Source organism: Pantherophis guttatus, chromosome 3 (genome assembly GCF_059756535.1).
Source record: "Pantherophis guttatus breed Tessera chromosome 3, ASM5975653v1, whole genome shotgun sequence".
Taxonomy (NCBI): domain Eukaryota; kingdom Metazoa; phylum Chordata; class Lepidosauria; order Squamata; family Colubridae; genus Pantherophis; species Pantherophis guttatus.
The window spans coordinates 103,192,430-103,212,674 of record NC_142065.1 but is presented as its reverse complement, the minus strand read 5'-3'; the positions used below and the strand labels follow the sequence as shown (position 1 = coordinate 103,212,674).

At 37.7% G+C, this 20,245-nt stretch overlaps 1 protein-coding gene across 1 annotated transcript; it reads right to left on the bottom strand.

Annotated features, from left to right (window-relative positions):
* Positions 1 to 2,319: 2,319 nt before the first annotated feature.
* Positions 2,320 to 19,903, bottom strand: STX6 (syntaxin 6). Its single transcript, XM_034409679.3, has 8 exons — positions 19,522 to 19,903; positions 15,101 to 15,270; positions 14,350 to 14,444; positions 12,144 to 12,206; positions 10,153 to 10,275; positions 9,199 to 9,305; positions 7,277 to 7,371; positions 2,320 to 6,543 (listed from the first exon to the last, which is right to left on the bottom strand). The coding sequence occupies exons 1-8, from the start codon at positions 19,554 to 19,556 to the stop codon at positions 6,467 to 6,469; spliced, it is 765 nt and encodes a 254-aa protein (XP_034265570.1). The 5' UTR covers positions 19,557 to 19,903; the 3' UTR covers positions 2,320 to 6,466.
* Positions 19,904 to 20,245: the final 342 nt, after the last annotated feature.

Genomic DNA, 20,245 nt, shown 5'->3' with positions numbered 1-20,245 from the left:
CAAAATCCCAGCTGAGTGTGTCACTTGTGAAAGAAAGGAACTTCAATTCTGAATAGATGAAAAGAAATACTTCACTAGTTTAAATTAGGGACTCCAGGACCGGATGAATCTAACTCACCTTCCATTTGCGTTCATCAATAAAGTAGTGTAGGAGATCTCAGGAAAGCTAACTATCATCTTTGAGAAGTCCAGGAAACCTGGAGAAATTCCAGTCCCAATTGTGATCATAAGTCAAACATTACCTGCATGAACAGGAGCACAGCATTCAAGTCACACGTCTCTTTTTTTCTCCTCTTTAACCAGACCTAATTTGGAATACTAAGTCCAGGTCTGAGCACTGCAGTGTAAAAGGACATGGACAAATTAAAGCAAGTTTAGAAGAAGGCCGTGAAGATGGTGAAGAGGCTAAAACCAAATCTCCAAAAATGAAGGAGCTGCAGAACAGATGCAATAGGACTGTCAGGGTTATATAAACGGTTATCATACAGAAGCAGGGGATTTATTCTCCTAACACTGGGGAGGGTAAGACCTAATGTGCTGGAACAACAGAGGATTCAGATGTAAGACATCTAGGAAGAATTTCCTGACACAAGTGACCAACCAGTAGAACAGAATGCCTAATGAAGTGGTATTATGCTGTTTGCTGGAGGTATTCAGAGCCTGGACAGCCATCAATAAGGTTTTTTAGTATATCTTGGTCTAAGCATGAGGTCAATTTAGATAACTTTTTAGGTCACATTGAATTCTGATTTTTGTCAGGGAGGTGTATGTATATAAAAGGAAAGAGTGGCTTCTTTCCCTGAAAGCCTCTTATATAAGTAGTAATACCTAGTCACCCTTGACCCATTCCCTTCCCACCCGCCACCCCCAAGGAAAAGCCTGTTAATACTTGGATTGGAAGTCATGCCAGGGTTGCAGGACAATTTGAATGGTTGCAAAATATCCTGGAAGAAAACAATGGCAAATGAGCTCAATCTTGACTTTTACTTTGAGGGGCAACTCACAACCCTTACAAAATTGCACACTTGAGTCCTCCCAAACTGGCATTCCAAACTTTTACCTGCTGTGCTTCACCAGCTCTTAAGGCAACTTTGTGAGGTGTAACATTTCTGTTTCCCATATGGCAAACTGAAGGAAACACACTTGTCAACAATTCTTGAAAATTTCATGAGATCTTTTCTCTGCTCTATTTACATTTTCTGTCCAGCTAGGTGGGGAGACAGTGGTGGGATCCTGCCGGTTTAACAACCGGTTCGGTGAACGCGTGCTATGCGCACATGTGCAGTTTTATGAAAACTTACCTTCCGCTTTACTGCTGGGGAGTAACACAGCTGAGGTGCGGCAATCCACTCTGCCGCGTGAATCAGCTGAGAAAATATAAGTCAGTAAAGCGCAGAGGCGGGCCCATCTGATCATTGGAGCTACCAGTTTGCCTGAACGGGTCCTAACCAGGAGAATCCCATCCCTGCACCTAGAATAAGGCAACTGAGAGAAAAGACATCCCCACCAGCTTCTATTGCTCCTGGCATCTGGTCAATTTTTCTTAAATCCAACTGAATGAGAAGGTAATTCTGCTCTCCTCTGTGGGATCCTCAAAGGCAGTAATGAATTTACTTACCATAATTACCAATTTAAGCCAAAGAGGAGAGAAGTGAATATGTTTAAGCAGCTCTGTACACCTTTCACCTTGCAAGAGGACCTCATAGTCACAATTCAGCCTTATGGCACTAGGAACAAGCTTTTTCTGTTCTAATCAAGAATATAACATAAAGGCCTCGCACACAGAATGAGCAGCTGCTGTCTACTACTGCTAGTAGAGTCCTTTGACATATAAAGTAAATGAAACAATGGTGCAATGTTCTAAATGAATGATGAGAACATGGGAAGGGGAGGGTTGAAAACAATATAAATAAGCAACTACCCATCCAGTGACTGCTTAATGCATGTTAATACACCAACTGTGCCTTAACATTTCTGGAAAACCTGCATGAACATACTTTTATTAAGCTGTTGGGATGTTCCTGCTTGTCCCTAAGTTCTATTACATGACATAATTCTTAAGTTCACATGTTTAAGCTATCAAGCAGTCACCTTTTCAGGCTTAGAGGCCGCTCATATGCCTTATTTTTAATGGAAAAAGGCATTTCCCTAGCAGATCCTTCAGCAAGTATGAAGATGGCAGCTACCTTTGCAAAGAGTCTGGCACATCTCTGCAATGAAAAGGGCTGAATGACACAATCACACCTGGAGTAAAAACCTTGCGAAAATCTATCACCAGGGAGCCGATATGAAAGAGGCCAGCACACACAAAGCCTGGAATGATGTCATTCTTCCAATTTAGTAGTGCTTATTGCAAGTTATCTTTAAATGACCTGGCACACAACCTGGAAATGAGTACTTCTTTCTGAAGCATGTTGTCTTTTTTCCCCGGTGGAATCCATTGTTCAACTCCAAACATAGAAAATTAAAACAATCGTTTTCTTCGGAGTGGGTCCATGTATGCTGTCATCTTTTAGACTGGATGAACAGTTTGCATCCTCTGCCTGGAAGCACCTGGAGCAACGAAGCTTTGTCCTCCTGTAGAGGTGGCTTGCGGGGGAAGACGCTTCTTTTTGTTTCTCAAGGCAGCACTTCTAGTCTCGTATCTCAAAATAGTCGTTTCATGGAATTTAGTTCAAAACAAAAACCCAGCTTGTTCTGAAGTAGCAGCCGCGCCAGAATTGTCCAGATATACAAAGATATCCTTTGTTATGGCGATACTGAAAAGGTAGCCATTCAAAGGAGGACATTCACAGAGACTTTTGTTAGCTCAATGCTTTCCCTCTTTAGAGAAGGGTAAGGGAGTGGGGCAGAAGAGAGCATACAAGCATGATTTCAAGTCAAAACCCACATAATTCACACAAGCACAGCATTGCAGAATGATGGAGTGTCAGCACTCCACTGGAAATATTAAGAGCTTAAGCATTACATTTTTTTTTTTTAAAAAAAGCATTAAAATATTCTGATGATACATGCTGCAGAATGTTAAAAACACAGTTTTGAACTAGGTTCAATTCTTATACTGACTAAAAGTGAGCGTGTAAACACATAGATAGTCCTCAATATATCGCTGGTCATGTAACGACCATTCAAAGTTACCATGGCCTTAGAAGAGATGTTTCACAGCTTGTAAAGCATTTCCGGCCATCATGAAATGTCGCGATGCCTCCCTGCGATCACATGACCACATTTTGGGCACTTAGCAACTGGTTCACATTTACCACCAGTTGCAGCATCCCATGGTCATGTGACCACAATATGCAATTATTATTTTTTTTGCCAGTTTCTCGTATTTTTACATTGGGGAAAAAGTCAGGTCAGTCAATGGTGCGTTGATTTATGGTCGCAATGGCTTATAACTAAAATTCTGGTCCCAATTATTGTAAGTTGAGGACTAGCTGTATATCTTTAAGTAATAGTTTAGAAAGTACTCTTGGATTTTACATCCAATCCCTACAAAACATTCAAGCGATCAGGTCTAAAAGAATTATTTTCCAGACAGATTTACTGCAACTAATGGGCAATTGAGAATGAGGTGAGTGAAGGGGAAATTATGGCAAATAAATAAAATCCCAGACTTCCTCTCTTTAGAAAGCCCTCCCTAAAAAGTGTTTCCTTAAATGAGAAAACTCTCCATGGCTGCTAGGGAAGCCTGACAATAAGTGGGCTATTTTGGTCCTGCAAGAATCCATATGATTCTTAGCTGGCAATGAAGGGGGAGTTTTTCACTTGTTGCCATCACTTAATTTGGATTTTTGTGTTCAGCTATATAATATACTCTTTCAACATACTGCGAAAGATTCTGGAGCACATACAGCAATGAACAGTATCACAGATACTTTTTTGATTTTATTTCTCTATTAATAGAGAAATTTGCATTCAAATGTCTCAATTAGCTTTCAAAATATCTTATTTTTTTCAAGCTATAAATGCTATCTCATCTGGCTAGGATTAAACCAATGCTTTTCAACATTAGCACTCTTAAGATATATGGACTTCAACTCTCAGAACTCCTCCAACCAACTTGAATTCTGGGAAATGAATTCATATCTTAAAACTGATAAAGTTGAGAAACAATGATTTAAACTTTCTGCTCAGAATATTTTGTTCTTTTTACTGATGATTTCTGGGAGCAGAGATGATTAAGCAGCTACTCCGAGATTAGCCTCAATTAACTCCCTGGTTACCTCATCAGAATATGGACATTAACTAAAGCTCACAATGCTGGGCTTCTTCACATGCTTCTGGACACCAGGTCAACAAGAGATGGAAAACTGGTTCTACAATGCTCCTTAGCTGAAGACCAATGCACATCATGATTTGAAGGCTTTCAAATTGGGAAATACATAGGGAGATCAGAAACCTCTCCCACTCAAATGCTGGAAGAAGCATATTTTCAATCCACGTATCCCCACTCAAAGTCAATTTAGCAATTGCAATACTGAAGTTCTGTTAGAAATGTAATCAGCAAAACTTCATACAAGTGCCCATTCCTAATTAGCCTAACACAACAACAGATTGAAACAGAAAAACAAGAACCTACAGGCTCTACATGCTCAGATAAAAATCTTCAGATAATTAAGATCATACAGATGTAATAATAGAAATGCAATATCTGAATCGCATTGGTGGTAGGGAACTGGGTGCAAATGAAACTGAGTTTTTGACAGCAATCATTGTGCTGGGCCTTAACAATTTTTAGCATGAGGTTTCTTAATAGACAAGGAGTCCAAATGAGACATATTAATGCTTAAAGGAGCTTTGGTGAAATCCAAAATCTCTACTCCCAGCAGAATAAGTACAAGGGAACCATCAAGAGCAGCAGGGCAGGCTTACCACACTTCCAAGTTAACAAAGAAATACACATTACCATCCAAAATATTCCTTTTTTGTCACCATGTCGTCTAGATAGAACATCCCAAAATTTCATACTAGATACATTTTAGAAAGTAAGTTATAATCTTGTAGAGTTCAAGTAAACCACCTTATGACAGAATCAAGGGAAATGGAGCTTCCTCTGTTACTAGGCGTTAGTGGGAAAATGTCCAGAGGTAAGATCCAGAAGCAACCATGATCCCACCTATTTATTAGTCTGCAGTTAATTCCACCAAACTATCAAAATAGTAAAATAATGGCAAAATTATTTTATCATAAAAGGACTGGAATGCTTCCATATTCTTTTGGAGTGCATTTTGCATACCACTTTTAAGTTCTGAAAACATTAAAGGAGTTGTTTAACAATTTTGTTTCCTTCTGTGCTTGTGCATCTAGGGGAGTCCATATTCTCCCCAAAATGTAAACACAAGACAGAAGGAAGAGGCAGATTGCCATTTCCCATTCCTGCATTTAAATCTTGACATCTATCCAACAGAAGCATCTCTTAAATTAGCAGAACTCAAATATAAAATTCTCTTTTCAGAAAACTGATAATCAAAACCACAAAATCACAAGGTTTTAGCAACCACAGTATGTCTACTGACTTTGTCTTTGTCTACACTGCAGTAAAACTGAGATTACAGGTCTGAAAAGTAGAGTCACTACAGCTGTCTGATGTACAACACAAACATGCACATATTTTGCTTACGGCCTGTATTAGCCTGTTAGGGCCAGTCTGCCTCCCTGAAGCAATACTAAATTCCAGTCCAATGCCCAGACTTGCTATGACTCTATTTGCCATTTCCCCTACTTTCAGACCGACTTTAGTTTAGATGCAGGCCTGCAGCTTTCTGTGTGTAATGTTCTATTGTTCTATTTAACATTAGTTAGTCTTACAACAGTGGGTACAAAACTACGTACCCTTGACATTTTCAAGTGCACAATTCTGTTCTGGAGGAAAACAAATATTCACAGTATGAGTTCAGTGGCTGCTCTTACTGGCCGTTTTCCTCCTTTAAAGATCCATGATTATTTGGCAGGCTTGGCTGTGTAAATGACCTGTGAAAGGAATCTTGTAGACAATGGAATCATTTCTGCAAGATCTGCTTGTTATGTGAATCCACACATATACGTATGCTTGTTTAACATTGGCAAGAGTCCTGTTATGATAAGCAGACAAAAGGCATCTGGTGGCTTATATCTGCGACATGATGGAAATGATCACAAAAGTGGTTTCTTCCAGTCTAAACCACCTGTCCCACAGTAGAGCATTGGCAGAGTCCAATGTTTCAGCCCAGGGTAAAAACTTCCAGTGTAAACAGTATTTGTGTGTGTGTGTGAATGGTCCGTTTCTTCCTTGAGCAGGATAATGAAGATCACGAGAAGAAGAAGCATGAGGACAGAGAGTTATGTCACTGAGAGCCATCCACAGCAGAACACAGTATCAAACTCTCCTAGAGTGTTTTCGATAAAGAGTTTTCTCTGGTGGACAGGAACAGCGCTAAAATGTCTGCACAAAAGGAGCCCGTAAAAGAATCCGAGCCCCAAACTATCACAGCACAAAAAACAGAATAAGCACCACCACAAGGATAACAACGAGGATGATAATTGCACACCACTGTCTTCGATCTGCCAGTAAAAACAAAATCAAGAGGAAAAGAAATTAGTGGTATACTTTCCAGAGATGCTAGCTCTTTTCACTGAGAACAATGCTAGAGTTAAGTTTGGGGGGAGGGGGGAGAGGGGAGAGACAGCAATAAGAAAAACCATGGGGTTAAGGGAGACTTTTTGCAGAACAATTCACTTAGATATTGGGACATAGCAATCAATATGGTATGCACCACAAACAACTCACTCCTTGATATATCAATTCCCTCAATCAATAGCAGCATATTACTTTTTACTAGCATTTTTATTAACTGTACTTTGTTTATTACACATTTTATATGGCCACCCATCTCACAGATGCAACTGGGCAGCTGTCAACACATTAAAAACAATAAACATTATCAACAAAACCTAAAAACCTATAATGGATATCAAGAATAAATTTAAAGTCAGTAGGCAAGGCTTGGACCACCTAAACCTAGGACCCCCTATTCTCTGAAGGACATAAAGGTCTTCCATGCTTGGCAAAAGTGTCAGGTGCCAAATTAATCTCTTTTTTATTATTTTAATTTTCTATCTTCTGACTTTAAGATTGCACTTTTGTTTTCTCAAACAGTGCATTTAGCAGGTCTGAAACAAGTGGTTTGAGACACTCTACTGATATAGAGGCTACAGCTGCTGAAGACTGGCTTGCCTTTCATGACCGGAAAAAATGACATTTTGTTACATTTTTGTTAGATTTCAGACTACTTACCATTAGTCATATGGGATACTTTTGCAAGTTTCTTCATAACATTATCTAGTCGGGACTGGGTGCTGTCCACCTCATGAGAGAAGTCGTCCAACATGCTGCAAGCACAGGAAGAGGGCATCGATTATGCTCTGGACGATTGTTGTTTCTTCATTAGCATTTTATAGCATCGCCTAACACTGTTCCCGTGTTCATTACTGATATAGTGGCACAAACATGAACTGTCTCTAAGAAGACTGAGGTCCCTATGATGCAATGGCCTATGCACTAAAATTTCACGTAAGAAAAGTTAGGCAAGAGTTTGTTACAAAAAGTTTTACCTAACAGAGAAGTAGATATAATTTGGAAGAGTCTTGGAGTCTACTTCCTCATGTCAACACATTAAAAACAATAAAACTTGATTGTAGATATCATCTCTTTTCCCTCTTTCAATCATTACCTTCCCCACAATTTTCCCTTCTTCATTTATTCATTTTATCTCTCTCACACAAAGCTCATACGATCTTTCACTTATATATAAATTTTCTTACATCAGAGCCTTCCAAATTAACTAACTAGAAGTTACCGTATTTTTGGGACTATAAAACTGAATGCTACAAATTTTTGGCATTTCCTGGAAATGCTAAGTATTTAGTCTCATTTACTTTATGGGTTTATGAAATGGAATCAGCAGCATGCATCCTCATCTGTACATACCAAAACATAAAAGCAAAGTCGTTTTGACTTAACTTTCAGCGTTAAAACACATTTTGGAATGAACAAATGGAACTCAAGAAAAGCCTATTCATTCAATGTGGTAAACATTGATGGAAAAGTAGCAATTCAGATAAAGGGGGGAATAGAATCTTCCATTTAGAATGATAAATTATTTTATTTCTAGAAATACTGTTTCTCACAAATACTCTCAAGCAATCAGCTTGTTTGCTTCTTAAAGAGTTTCAGTAGTTCATTGCGATTCTCCCAAAGCTGTTCAGTTAACTTTAAGCTTAAAAAACAAGATTGCTGCTTTTCTATTTCATCTGAAAAAATGTTTGAAAACAAAACATGTATACTACTCCTCAATTTGTATTTTTGTAATGCCAGTTATTTTCCAAATTAGATATTAAGTATATAAAGAATTTTTAGAAAATAAAAATAATTATGGGATAAGAAGATGCCAGTATGAACTAAGAAATTATTTCCCACTTGAAATTATCCCTACCCTGTTGCTCTTTTATTCATCAGGAAGACAAAATATTTTTGAACACACCTTACCCCACAGTAATGAACAGACAGATGGCTGAAATCCTTACCATTACTAATACTGTTAGGAGACAAAGACGAATATCTTATGTACCGTATTTTTCTGAGTATAAGACACACTTTTTTCCCGCCTAAAAGAGGGTGGAAATGTTGGTGTGTCTTATACACCGAATATAACCATTTTTGGCCTCCTGAAGCCCCGCCCCGCTCGTTCCATTTTTGCAAAAAATGGGCCTGTTTTTCAAAAAAAATGGGGTGCGGAGAGGGTTTGGGAGGCCTGCAGGTTGCTCCTGGGAGCCAGGGAGGGCAAAAACCTTTTTTTCCTTACTTACTTCTTCAAAATCTTGGTGCATTTTATACACCATTGCGTTCTACATAATCAAGCTAATCATTTCTGAGGCTCTTTTTTAAGCTCAAACTCCATTTCACCCCATTTAACCATTGCTGAACCAAGCCAAGCTAAGTTAGGCCAATTATTTCTGCTGCTGGGTGAGAAAATATTTATAAATTGCATCAAAGATACTATCATGCACATACTCAATAACTTTCTTTCTGACTCACACACAACATAGGGATGATTGTTCATGAAGAAGTCAATACAGTAGTGGGATTTAGCTGCCAAGAAGGCTGCTAATAATAAATTTATATTATGCACACAGGGATTCAATTTGCTTAATACTCACACAGCTTGTTCATCCAATTCCCCTCCAATGCGTTGGGACATATTCTTTAGTACTCCAATACTGCCAGAGACCAGCTCCAACTGTTCATCCTGCTGATCAATGATTAACTGGAATACAGAATAGAGTTGGATGAGGGGACAGGAAGAAATGAAAGAGTTATGTAGTTCAAATTATGCATTGAAAAAGTCATTGGCTACAAACTGCAAAATGCTCTGGCTTCTTGAGCATCCAGATACTGCCTTGAAGAAAAAGTTCATCTTGCCATTAAAATGATTGAAGGGGGGGAACAAAAGTTATACTGAAATCCCCCCTTTGAAACTCTTTTTTTTTCGTAAAGAAAAAAAATCCCACCTTATATGTCTGCCCAGATCTGAAAAGGAAAACTGAATTCCTTCAACTATGATTTGTCTAGCTAGACTCTCAATAATACTTTTTAATTTAAATGGGTGTGAGTTACTGATGAATTGGAGAATGACATGCCAACATTCAGAGAAGGGGCTTTCTTGACTCAAAGCTTGGTTCATGGGTATCTTTAACCCTGAGAATGTGTATTTATGTGGGAAGAGGAGCATCCTGATTTCTGTGTCTTCGTACAAAGTAGAAAAGGTTCATTCATACTTGCTACTGGTACCAAATATATGCGTCTCCCTGGATTTCCCTTGTTCTTCATTTGGATACTGTGTCAGATTGTGTATGTGGGATGAATATACAATATACACTCCCAGACACACTTTGAGAAAGAAATGCTCTTATCACCTTGGAGGCATGATGTTCACTGTCGCCTCCTGACTCCCCCAATCTGAAATACAAATGCAAATGTATCCTGAGGTTGCATATGAATCTCACCTATTATATTAAGAGTCTGTGAGATTTGTGGGTGAAAGCCTCATCTAGAAATCCCATTCTATAAGTGGCTAGTTGGAATCTTTGCACAGACAGACAGATCCAGACTACCTGCTGCTGTGCTTGCTGATCTTCAATGAAGTGTGAATTTGCAGACTGCATTTCTCGATCCAAGCGGCTGTATTTATCCGTCCCGGAGCTCCAGCTGTGAGTTCTACTTTCTCCCAGAAGCACCTGCATAGGAAATGCATGGTCAGTTATTGCATGATGTTGAAATTGGACCCTTGCAAGATGTAGATGCTGTTTTGTCATCTCAGGATTTGATTTTAAATGGGCTGGTACTTGTTTGAAGCAGATAATGTGATATTTGAGGGTTCTCCTGAATTTACACCTATTGCTGGATTTGCAGGAAGAGACTAAGATGAGGGGGTCTCTTGCTCAGCTTTGACTGATGCACTGGTCCAATCTTGAGTGGGAGGTCTTGGTGACAGTAACTCAGGCTTTTACCACCTCTAAGTTATACTGCAACATGCTTTAATGGGGATGCTTTTTAATAGTATCTATAATCTGCAACTGGTGCAAAAGGTGGTGGCTAATACTGACAAATGAGAGTAATACCTACAGCTGCACAACAGAAACTGCACTGGCTTTCAATTGGCTTCTTGGTACAATTCAAAGTGCTGCTTTTAATAACATGAAGCATTAACATAAAACATAAGATGCCACTCCGGTATCTATAGGAGTTTCTCCTATAGATACCATATGTGGAGTATCATCCACATATTCCAAGAAGGGATTTTCAACATTCTCCCCATCTAAGAAACAGAAGAGAAACAGAAGCAGTGTTTCTCTGTGCAGCCACTTTGCTTTGGAATAACATTTTCCAGAAAATACTTCATTGGCACCCACCTAGCTTTCTTTTAGAAAGCCATTAAAACAGCATTGCTTAACAGAAATTTTGGCTTATGACTATCAGCATCGGGTATCAGTGGGGAGTGCTGTTGGCTGGTTTACTGACACTTTTTAGTCATTCCCAATTGTGTGGGGTTGTTGTTGTTGTTGTTTTACTGTTGTATTCCATACAGTCTCTACTAAGAGGGATGGAATATTAATACTGTAAACAAACAAACAAACAAACAAACCCACTCTCTTATTTTAAACTGTTTATTAATTATTCTGATTGTATGTTTTTAATTCGGAAACCTCAAGAATGTATACTTGATTATGGTGGCATGCAACAACTGTAAAGCAAATGGACAAATACAGCAATATAAATCTCATGACTCAGACTGATCTCATCACATTTCCAAAATCAGATTTTTAAGACTCAGTAATTTTCTATTTTCAAAGCTGCTGCTACAGCTCAGTTTCCAAGCAGGTTATTAAGGAACAATCCACTTCTTCCTATATAAAAGGAACAGTGGTGACAGAAAAAAATGTATTAGTTTGAAACTAAGTAGTTAAAGAGAGGCTGAACTATAGTGATGACAAATGATCAAGAAGAAACCTCTACTTATTTTAATCTACGTTTAGAACTTAACTTTGCTGTTTCACAGCTATGTCAGACCCAGAACAATGTGAACCAATGTGAAGATTTAGCTATTAATTTTCAGAAAAGCTTATATCTGCACAGTTTAACATGTACAGGCAATATTTAAGAATAAGATTTTGTTTGTATAGCTTTAAAGGGCACACAAATAGTTCTGTTCACTTGAAATCCAATCAGTCTTGAGCTCTTAATATGTCCAGGAAAGGATCAGGGAACTGACTGGCATCTCTTCCCCATAGCAAGACAAAGATGTGCTGCGCCACACAAACTCACTTTCCACCAAAGCTGTGTCTATATTTGAAAATTCATGGTTTCTGTCTTCAGCACCCCAACATTCACTTCCTGGTGGATTATCAATGTGAGTTTAACAATAATTCCGTCCTTTCCATTAATTTAGGGGGAAAGCATGAACCAAGTCCAGTATGCTTCCTGAACTAAGCATACCTTTTAGGTGAGTGGCTAATGTTATAACTAAACACTTAATAGAAACACTCCAGTCACAACTAACAAAGTTGGCATCCAAGATACAAGGTAATCCAGTATCAATACTGACCTGCCTGTTTTTCTTTTCAGCCAGTGCTTGAACAGAAGTATTTGACATTTGATCCTTCATATCCTATTGTTTTTTTAAAAAATATATGTTAATGTAATTGACTCATACAGTAGTTCATTTACCATAAAATAGTTTATGTGACATACCCAACTCCATTGTCTTTTCCTTGCTTTGTTTTCTTTGGGAATGTTTCAGTAACAAAAAGCCTTTTAAGGGCTGCAAAGCTGATATTCATTTGCATATTTATTTCAGATGTCAGACTAAATATAATCCTGAAAAGGAAATGGTGATGCAATCCCACTATTTTGCCAAGAAAACCAAATGGACATTCATGAACTGGACAGTGTCAACATGGTATTGGAAGATGGGCCCTTTAGGTAGGAAATTGTTTTAAGAAGCACTGTAGAACAGCGGAGGACAAGTACAAGGAGCGCCAGTGTTTATGATGTGGCTGGATTAAAGCTGAAACAATGCCAAGTTGCTGATGTGTCAAGAGGAAAAATAAAAGTTTGATGCTGCAAAGATACGTATATCACTGGTTTATGGAATACTGCCAAATTTATAGTCAAACTAAACTTGATACTGTCAAAACAAAGTTAGGATTGAATACTGACAATGTAGGAATTGGCAACTTGGAATGCACTGCACATCAGTATCAAATATTATAATTCTAAATTTATGTTCCAGCCATAGATGCAAAGGAAATGTAAGTTCAACAGTTTTATATGTTTGGCAACATCTTGATGGAAAAAAAAACTACTAAAAAGAGACATCATAGTAGTTATAGGAGACTAAAATGCTGAAGTTGGAAATGAAGTAACATACAGTATGAAATAATGGGAAAATTTGGCCTTGGTGTATAAAACAAAGCCAGAAACAGAATAAAAAGCTAAAGATAAAATTCATAGAAAAGAGGTAATATAAATAAACAGAAAAATTCTACAAAAGGAACCTTGAAGTTGGTATGTCTAAAGGTTTGATCATGGAACTAGAGCCAGAAATTCTTGTCAATAAAGTTAAATGAACTCTAAAGACTATTTCTAATGCTAAAGCTGTAGCTAAAGTCAATGAAATATAAACAGAACTGTTCAACATCTTACAACATGATAAAGATACAGATAAAATACTACATACAATTAGTACAGATAGTCCTTGACTTATAACTGGTTGCTTAGTGATTGATCAAAGTTATGACAGATTCCCCAAAAGGTTCTTATGATCCAGTTCCAAAGTTCCAACATGCTGCCACCACCAAGTCACTGCATTTGGGGCACTTGGAAACTGGCCTGCATTTATAGCCATTTGCAGTGTCACACAACAATAGTTTACAACATTCAGTAACTGTTACAAAAAGAGTTGAGCCAGGAAAACAAGGAACTAATGGAGAGGAACTCAACCCCCCCCTTCCTTTTGACTCCCTTTAATTTAAAGGGGAAAAAGGGGAAACACTCTCAGGCTTTCAAGATTCTGTTATTATGGCTTAAATCAATAAAGTAAAATACTAGTATTTCTTGTGGTATCTCTATCCTGACATGGCTTCTTAAGGATCTCATAGCCAGGTTAAAAAAAAGGTTGACAAAAAGCAAGCTGGCCAGTTGTTATCACTTATACTTTTTGTTGATAAGAACTCGAAGGAGCAATCACTATTAAAAACAATCTTGGAGAAATAATGTTCACGATGACATAAAGAGTTAGAAATGACTAACAAATGAGCAAACCACCACAAATATGGGAACCCAGAAATAAAATACTTTAAAAAAATACTTAAAGCAGGCATCTTGAGAACTACTGTAATGCCGCAATCTGGAGACCTAAAATGTGCTCCAAAATATTCTTGTCTGGTATAAAGGCATTTTGCGTTTGATATTTTCATGAATTCTGACTTATAGTTTTGACGGAAGTGATGGATTGTCATTGTAGAAAATCAATTTTCTACAATTTTCTACATTTCTATTTTAATAAAACAAAATCCTGTGTTTTATTAAAATAGAGATAAATATTGTAAGGTATTTTTATGACTTGCCATCAGAAACATTGCAGTGCATGACCAGAATTATGTTTTTGTTCATGAATAGCAATTTTGAGAGATATCTTCAATTTCTGTTTAATTTCATGGTGAATTAGAAACTGTTTATGCTATAATAAATAGGTAAAACTTCTTTTGCGATATATCATAGCGTTGCCTCAAGCAACTCAAGCGTCTTACCCTGACCACTTGCCGAGTGCTTGTGATGAAGGCTTTTCTCACACCTAGTTCTGTGGCATCAAGGTTGAATTTCCGAGGATTTGCTTCAACAATGCGTTGAGAATAATCAGTTAAGGGATTACATTTCAAATGCAATTTTTACTTATATATTTTCATGAAACCTTTAAAAATTAATAATGCACAAGGAAAAACAAGGAATACAAAAATAACAACGACAAGGAAAAACTATTCTATCAGCATTTTTAGAACTGCTATGCTCTTATGACTTGCTTTCTTGTTTCCTGTTTTGTGAGATCCGGGGCTAAAACCATTATCAACACCATCTCAGAATTCAATTCTGATTGTCTTTTGCTGGCTAAGTGCTTCTTAGAGATACACTATTAAATGTTATCTTCCTCTAACAATGTTCTATTTGTGACTACAGACTGTGTAAAGGGAAGCAAACATGTATATAACAACTTTATACTCTGTAAATGTACAAATGTCCATTTATAGAGTGTATGTCTTATACTTTTATAAAGGACAGTAGTTATATATTTCTGAGTTCAACAATTGCTCCAAAATAAGTTGGGTGAGAACTTTTATTTATGTATATAATATTTATATTATATACATAAAAGTATAATGTATATAAATATAATATTTATATACATTATATTATATTATTAATTTTATGGAAAAACCATTTGGCTGCTTGCCTAGATACTATGTGAATTTATTTAACTATTCACCCCAAGAACAAAAAGGATATTAATTGTTTCATCTAAATCTTCAAGATCCCACTCAATACTCCTTAAGTTGTTCCTTAGCTCATTTGTGGTCCAGTCGATTTCTTCTCTTGTAGCTGTTGACGGATCTTGTAGGAGTTCTGTCCATCTCTGGAACAGCCCCTGAGCAGTATTCACTGCCTTCTGAACTTCTCTGGAAGTGAAGGAGGGAAATCCTCATGAGTATTCACATAGAAGGTATCATCATATAAATTGTAAGTATCATTATGGGACTATATGTCTCCACTAAAACTTCACTTTATAGACTAGTATATCACTCAAAAACCCCTCATCCTTTAGCCTGAAAGTGAAATACATGCATATAGCCATTTGTCATATACATAAAATAATATATATGGGAATTACAGTAGCTCATCTATATAATGGTGCATTTCTAGGTTCAATTTGTATATATATATATTTCCTATATATGAAGGGTAAGATTAAATCATAGCTAAGAATCAGAGAGGACTGATATTTTATTCTTCTCTCTCTCTCTACTAGACAAAAGATAGCAGTGCTGAGTGGGTACAAATTATCCCCATGATCTTTTTGGTGGAGGGAAATGATTTGAAGAATTTATCATTCACTATTTTAAACTCCTATAATGCTACTGAGGTTTCTAAAGTGGCTTTAAAAATGTTGTTTGAAAACCAGATTGGTAGTAACTTAAATATTTGTTGCAAGGAAGGGATGGGGTGGAAGGGTTAGGAATGCATTGATATCAGGTAGACCAGGATATGGCAATCCAAAGACACAATGAATATTTCTGATTGCAAATAACATGTTGACGACTATACTGATCTCTGACAGTAATAAAGATTGACTTGACATGTTGGTGATTCAATACCAGAAGGGCCAATTTTAGACAAATTTGTGTCAGAAAACTCAAATGGTACACAGTGTTTTACACAGTTAAATCAGACCATACACTGTTAACTTTCCATAACACAGCAGCTGAAGCATCAAATCTGGATTTAGGAGGACAAAGTTTCCATATCTTCACTTCTTCAGAAAGGGCATAGAAAGGGAAAGGGGCGCTTCAGAGGACGCTCTAGCTGTACCCATTCCTCTATATGATGGATTTCCTATTCATCTCCTTTCCTTTCTTATTTACAAACATCTTTTTAAATTTAAAAAACAAACATTAAAATACGAAATAATATAAAGGGTAAAAAAGGGAGGAGAGTAACAGGACAGGTTAAAAAGTGACCAAAAAAAAAAAAAAATCAAATATATAACAAAAGTGACCTCCAATTTATTTCAGTACACAAATAATACAATTCAACAATTGTAATTTAAACAAGTCAATAATCAATATTTAAACTGTCTTAAATACTAATAAATACTCTAAAAGATCAATATTCACATCACATCCTCTTAATTTTAATCTAATGCATACTAAATATGAATAACCATATATTTTAAAAAAACACATCCATCTAGTCAAATCAGATTTAATCCTCAAACCCAAATATGATTTTTCTCTTCATGTTGTATGAAATCTAACAGTGGTCTTCCATAACAAGCAATTTAGTCAGGCTATTGTTTCTAAGGAAAGCAGTCAAACTTGCCATCTCATCTAGTTCCAGCATTTAAGGTTATCTATCGTATTAAGTGTTCACTTATTGAAAAATGTTCAACTGAGTCTGTCTTAAACTTTTGAGGTATCTTTCAAAAAAATATATATATCCAGCCCTGTTCTGCAACTAATGTTTCATTTTCATTGATCTTCTAAGTAATGGTTTATCTAAAGAAGCAAAACTTTACACGGTGAAAATTCCCAGTACTAATTTTATTGTATAAGATTTTACTGAACACTATTAAAAAGTTAAATATACTTTTTCAGTTGCCATCAGTGTGTTGGAAGGGTCTCATGGAAGTCCCTTCTTAGAAATAATGCCACAATCTAGAGAAATGCCAGGAAAGGACTTGGTCACATTAATTCAATCCTATGGAAGAAATTCTGAGAACACACAAGACCCAAGAGGGGGGCTCATTACTTGGCACTGTTAAATACTCTCATCAGTCTCAATTATCTTGATTTCAGGAAAATGAAAGTAACAGTAAAGGACGTCTTTTTCCCTCCACATCAACAAAATAAACTTTTCTCATCCCCCCACCTTCTTTATGTCTTTGACTAGAGACACCTTGGTAACAAATTAGGAAAAAAAGGCTTTTTCAAACAGTTTATAACACAGGGCCTTTAGTTCCACAAGGACACATTCAAAATTAGAAAAATGTTCAGAGAATGCCACTTACACAGTAGGCTATGGCTGTTATGCACATACTGTAATGAATTCAGCATGTGAAATAAGTAAACAAAATACAGTATCTTTTAGTAACAAAATGATAGTGCATTCAGTATGGGACAATAATAAAATTTCACAACTAATTATAACTTGCGCAAAAGAGAGCTGAACCTACAACAAATCACTAATTACTATATTTTACTGCACCATAAAAAGTTCCCCCTGAAAAAAATATTATTCTATTGAAAATCAATACATCATTTCAAAATATGGACAGAGAAAGTAGCATTTGCTAAATTAAATTTCAAGAGGCAATAAAAACATGTTAACTGTATATTTATATTATGACATTATTTTAATTTCAAAGAATGTGCAGCATGTTAGCCTATATGTAAAGCACATCCTCTACTTCAGCACAAAAGCTGCTTTATTTCATGAGAGGGCAGATTTTGGTGCTTAGGAGACACATGACGGTCATGCTACCAAATATTATTATTTCTCTTAATATATTCTTGCACATAAGCTTTTGATTAGCTTTCCCTCAACCTAATATCTTTCAGACGTGTTAAGTTATAACTTTTATTATTCCCAACCAACACGCTGATGTTGGCTGGGGATGGTGAGGGCTGCTATCCAACACATCTGGAGAGGATCAGGTCAAGAAAGCTTAATATAGTAACAGAAAATAGAAATATTTGAAAGGTTGATTAAAACTGAACAATATGCAATCTTCCTGCCTATCCACATGTGTGCGCATGTGCGCACTCTCTATTTAATGCATTCTAAATGTACCTATATTTTTTTTCTTACAGTAGCTTGTATGCATGCTTCAGCTATAACAGCATTCTAAGGCAAAAATATTTAGATGTATATTTAAATATATATGTATTAAAGTTGTTTATACTATCGAAAATGATCAGGGTATAAAAGTATCTGGCTGTGCAAATGGAAAGTTCATAATCCTGGCCTAAAGACAATATTGTAGCACAACGATCAGTAATGATGAACAGAAGCCAAACAATGTTGTAGGATGAGAACAAGAGTCATGGTGGAATGATAATGATACAGAGACAGGAACATGATTTTCTTTCTGGGAGTTAAGGGAGATTTGGGAGGAGGTGTATTGGTTATTTTTAATTCTCTTAAATCAATTTATACATTATACTTGTATACATTACACATCAAAATGTTAGGAAATTATTCTTTGATTTTTGGCAACCTTATTAGAAAAGTGGTACAAAATAGGGAGTGAGAGGGCATATGAAGTCCTGGTACCACCCTATTCCATAGTGTGGCATCCTGAAATATTGTCTCCAGATATAGCACTGCCATTTAACTATTACCTCTAATAGATATTTGCTAAAACTTTCTTGCATACACCCAACTCCTTTCTTTAGGAAAATAAACCGCTATATCAAACTGAATAAAATAACTTGATACGTCCTGGATCAACTATTACCCAGTTTCACTGAGAACTCACCCATTTTAGATTTTTTCCCCCAGTTTCCACCATTCCATTTCCTTGTTTAAATCTCGCATTAAGATAAGTTACCTGTACACACCTCCACCCTTCATAATGCAGACCAACAGATCAAGAAAAACGGAGCCAACCCCCCTCCAGCTCCTTTTCGGATTTTAGCTACCACTGCTGCAGACAAGTTTGTGCCTGTTAACTTTACGTATTGCCAGATAGGCATGGGAAGCTGGCTTAGACAGGGCCAAGATCTGCTTCTGCTAGGGATCCGAATGATCCACCGAAAAGGAAGCGACACCTTACAACCCGCCTGTGCCATTTTTTACAACATTTCCCCCACCCCTTTTTAACTAGCCGCACGTTACACCGCAACAATGTAACAAAACACGGAAGGTGGGGGGGGGGAACCCAGCAGACAGCAGGGAAGATTATCCCGTCCAAGAACGAGCAGGGAGAGGGAGAAGGAAAAAACCCCGAGAAATAAAGAAATAAATGGGTTCAGGTCCAGAAGTGGCACCATTTCAAAGAAGAGGGCCGGTCTTTCTTCCAGGGCAGAGACGGGCTGACCATCCCAAGGAGGACTAGGCCGGGAATACCACCCACACCCTGGGCAATGCCTCCTCCTCTTCTTCCTCCTCCGCCGCCGCCACCTCCTCCTCCTTGCGGGCTGTCCACCCACCCTTTCACCACAAAGAAGGGGTCCTCCATGGACATGACGCCTGGCGTCCGTCGCCGTGCGGGCTTGCTTCCAAGTTGGTCCCCCCACGCCGTGCCCAGCGCTTCCCAGCCTGGGCCGCCCGTTCGCTTCCGAGGCTTGTTGCAACCCTCCGCTCGCCCCCTTTCCCCCTACGGGCTGGAGCAGCAGCAGCAGCGACGCCTCTCCGCCCCGCTCGCTCTTCTTCCCACTCAGCGGGTTTCAGCGCCCTTGGCCGGAGGAGCCCCCGTTCACGTGAGAAGGGAAGAGCGGCACTCCCCATTGGAGCAGAAGGACGTCCACCTCGCCCCACGTGACGAGGTAACACGGGAGGCCCCGCCTTCCTGTCTGAGCGCTCGGCCAAATCAAATGCGCCGGGAAAGGGAGGGGCTTTGTCAATAATCTAACGGAGGAGGTGGGGTATTTGTTTTAATCTCTGTTTATGGAGTTTCTGTGGCATGCAGGCAGGCTTCTGAAAGTTCTCTTTCCAAAAGAATTTTAACATGCCCAGAGGAGGAGGAGGAGGAGGAGGAGGAGGAGGAGGAGGAGGAGGAGGAGGAGGAGGAGGATAATAATAATAATAATAATAATAATAATAATAATAATAATAATAATAGTGATTGCATTTTTGAATGTTCAGTTGACTGAGTTTCATGTTTAATGAATATAGTAAATAATAATAATTATAGCATGTTAACATGCAACAGTG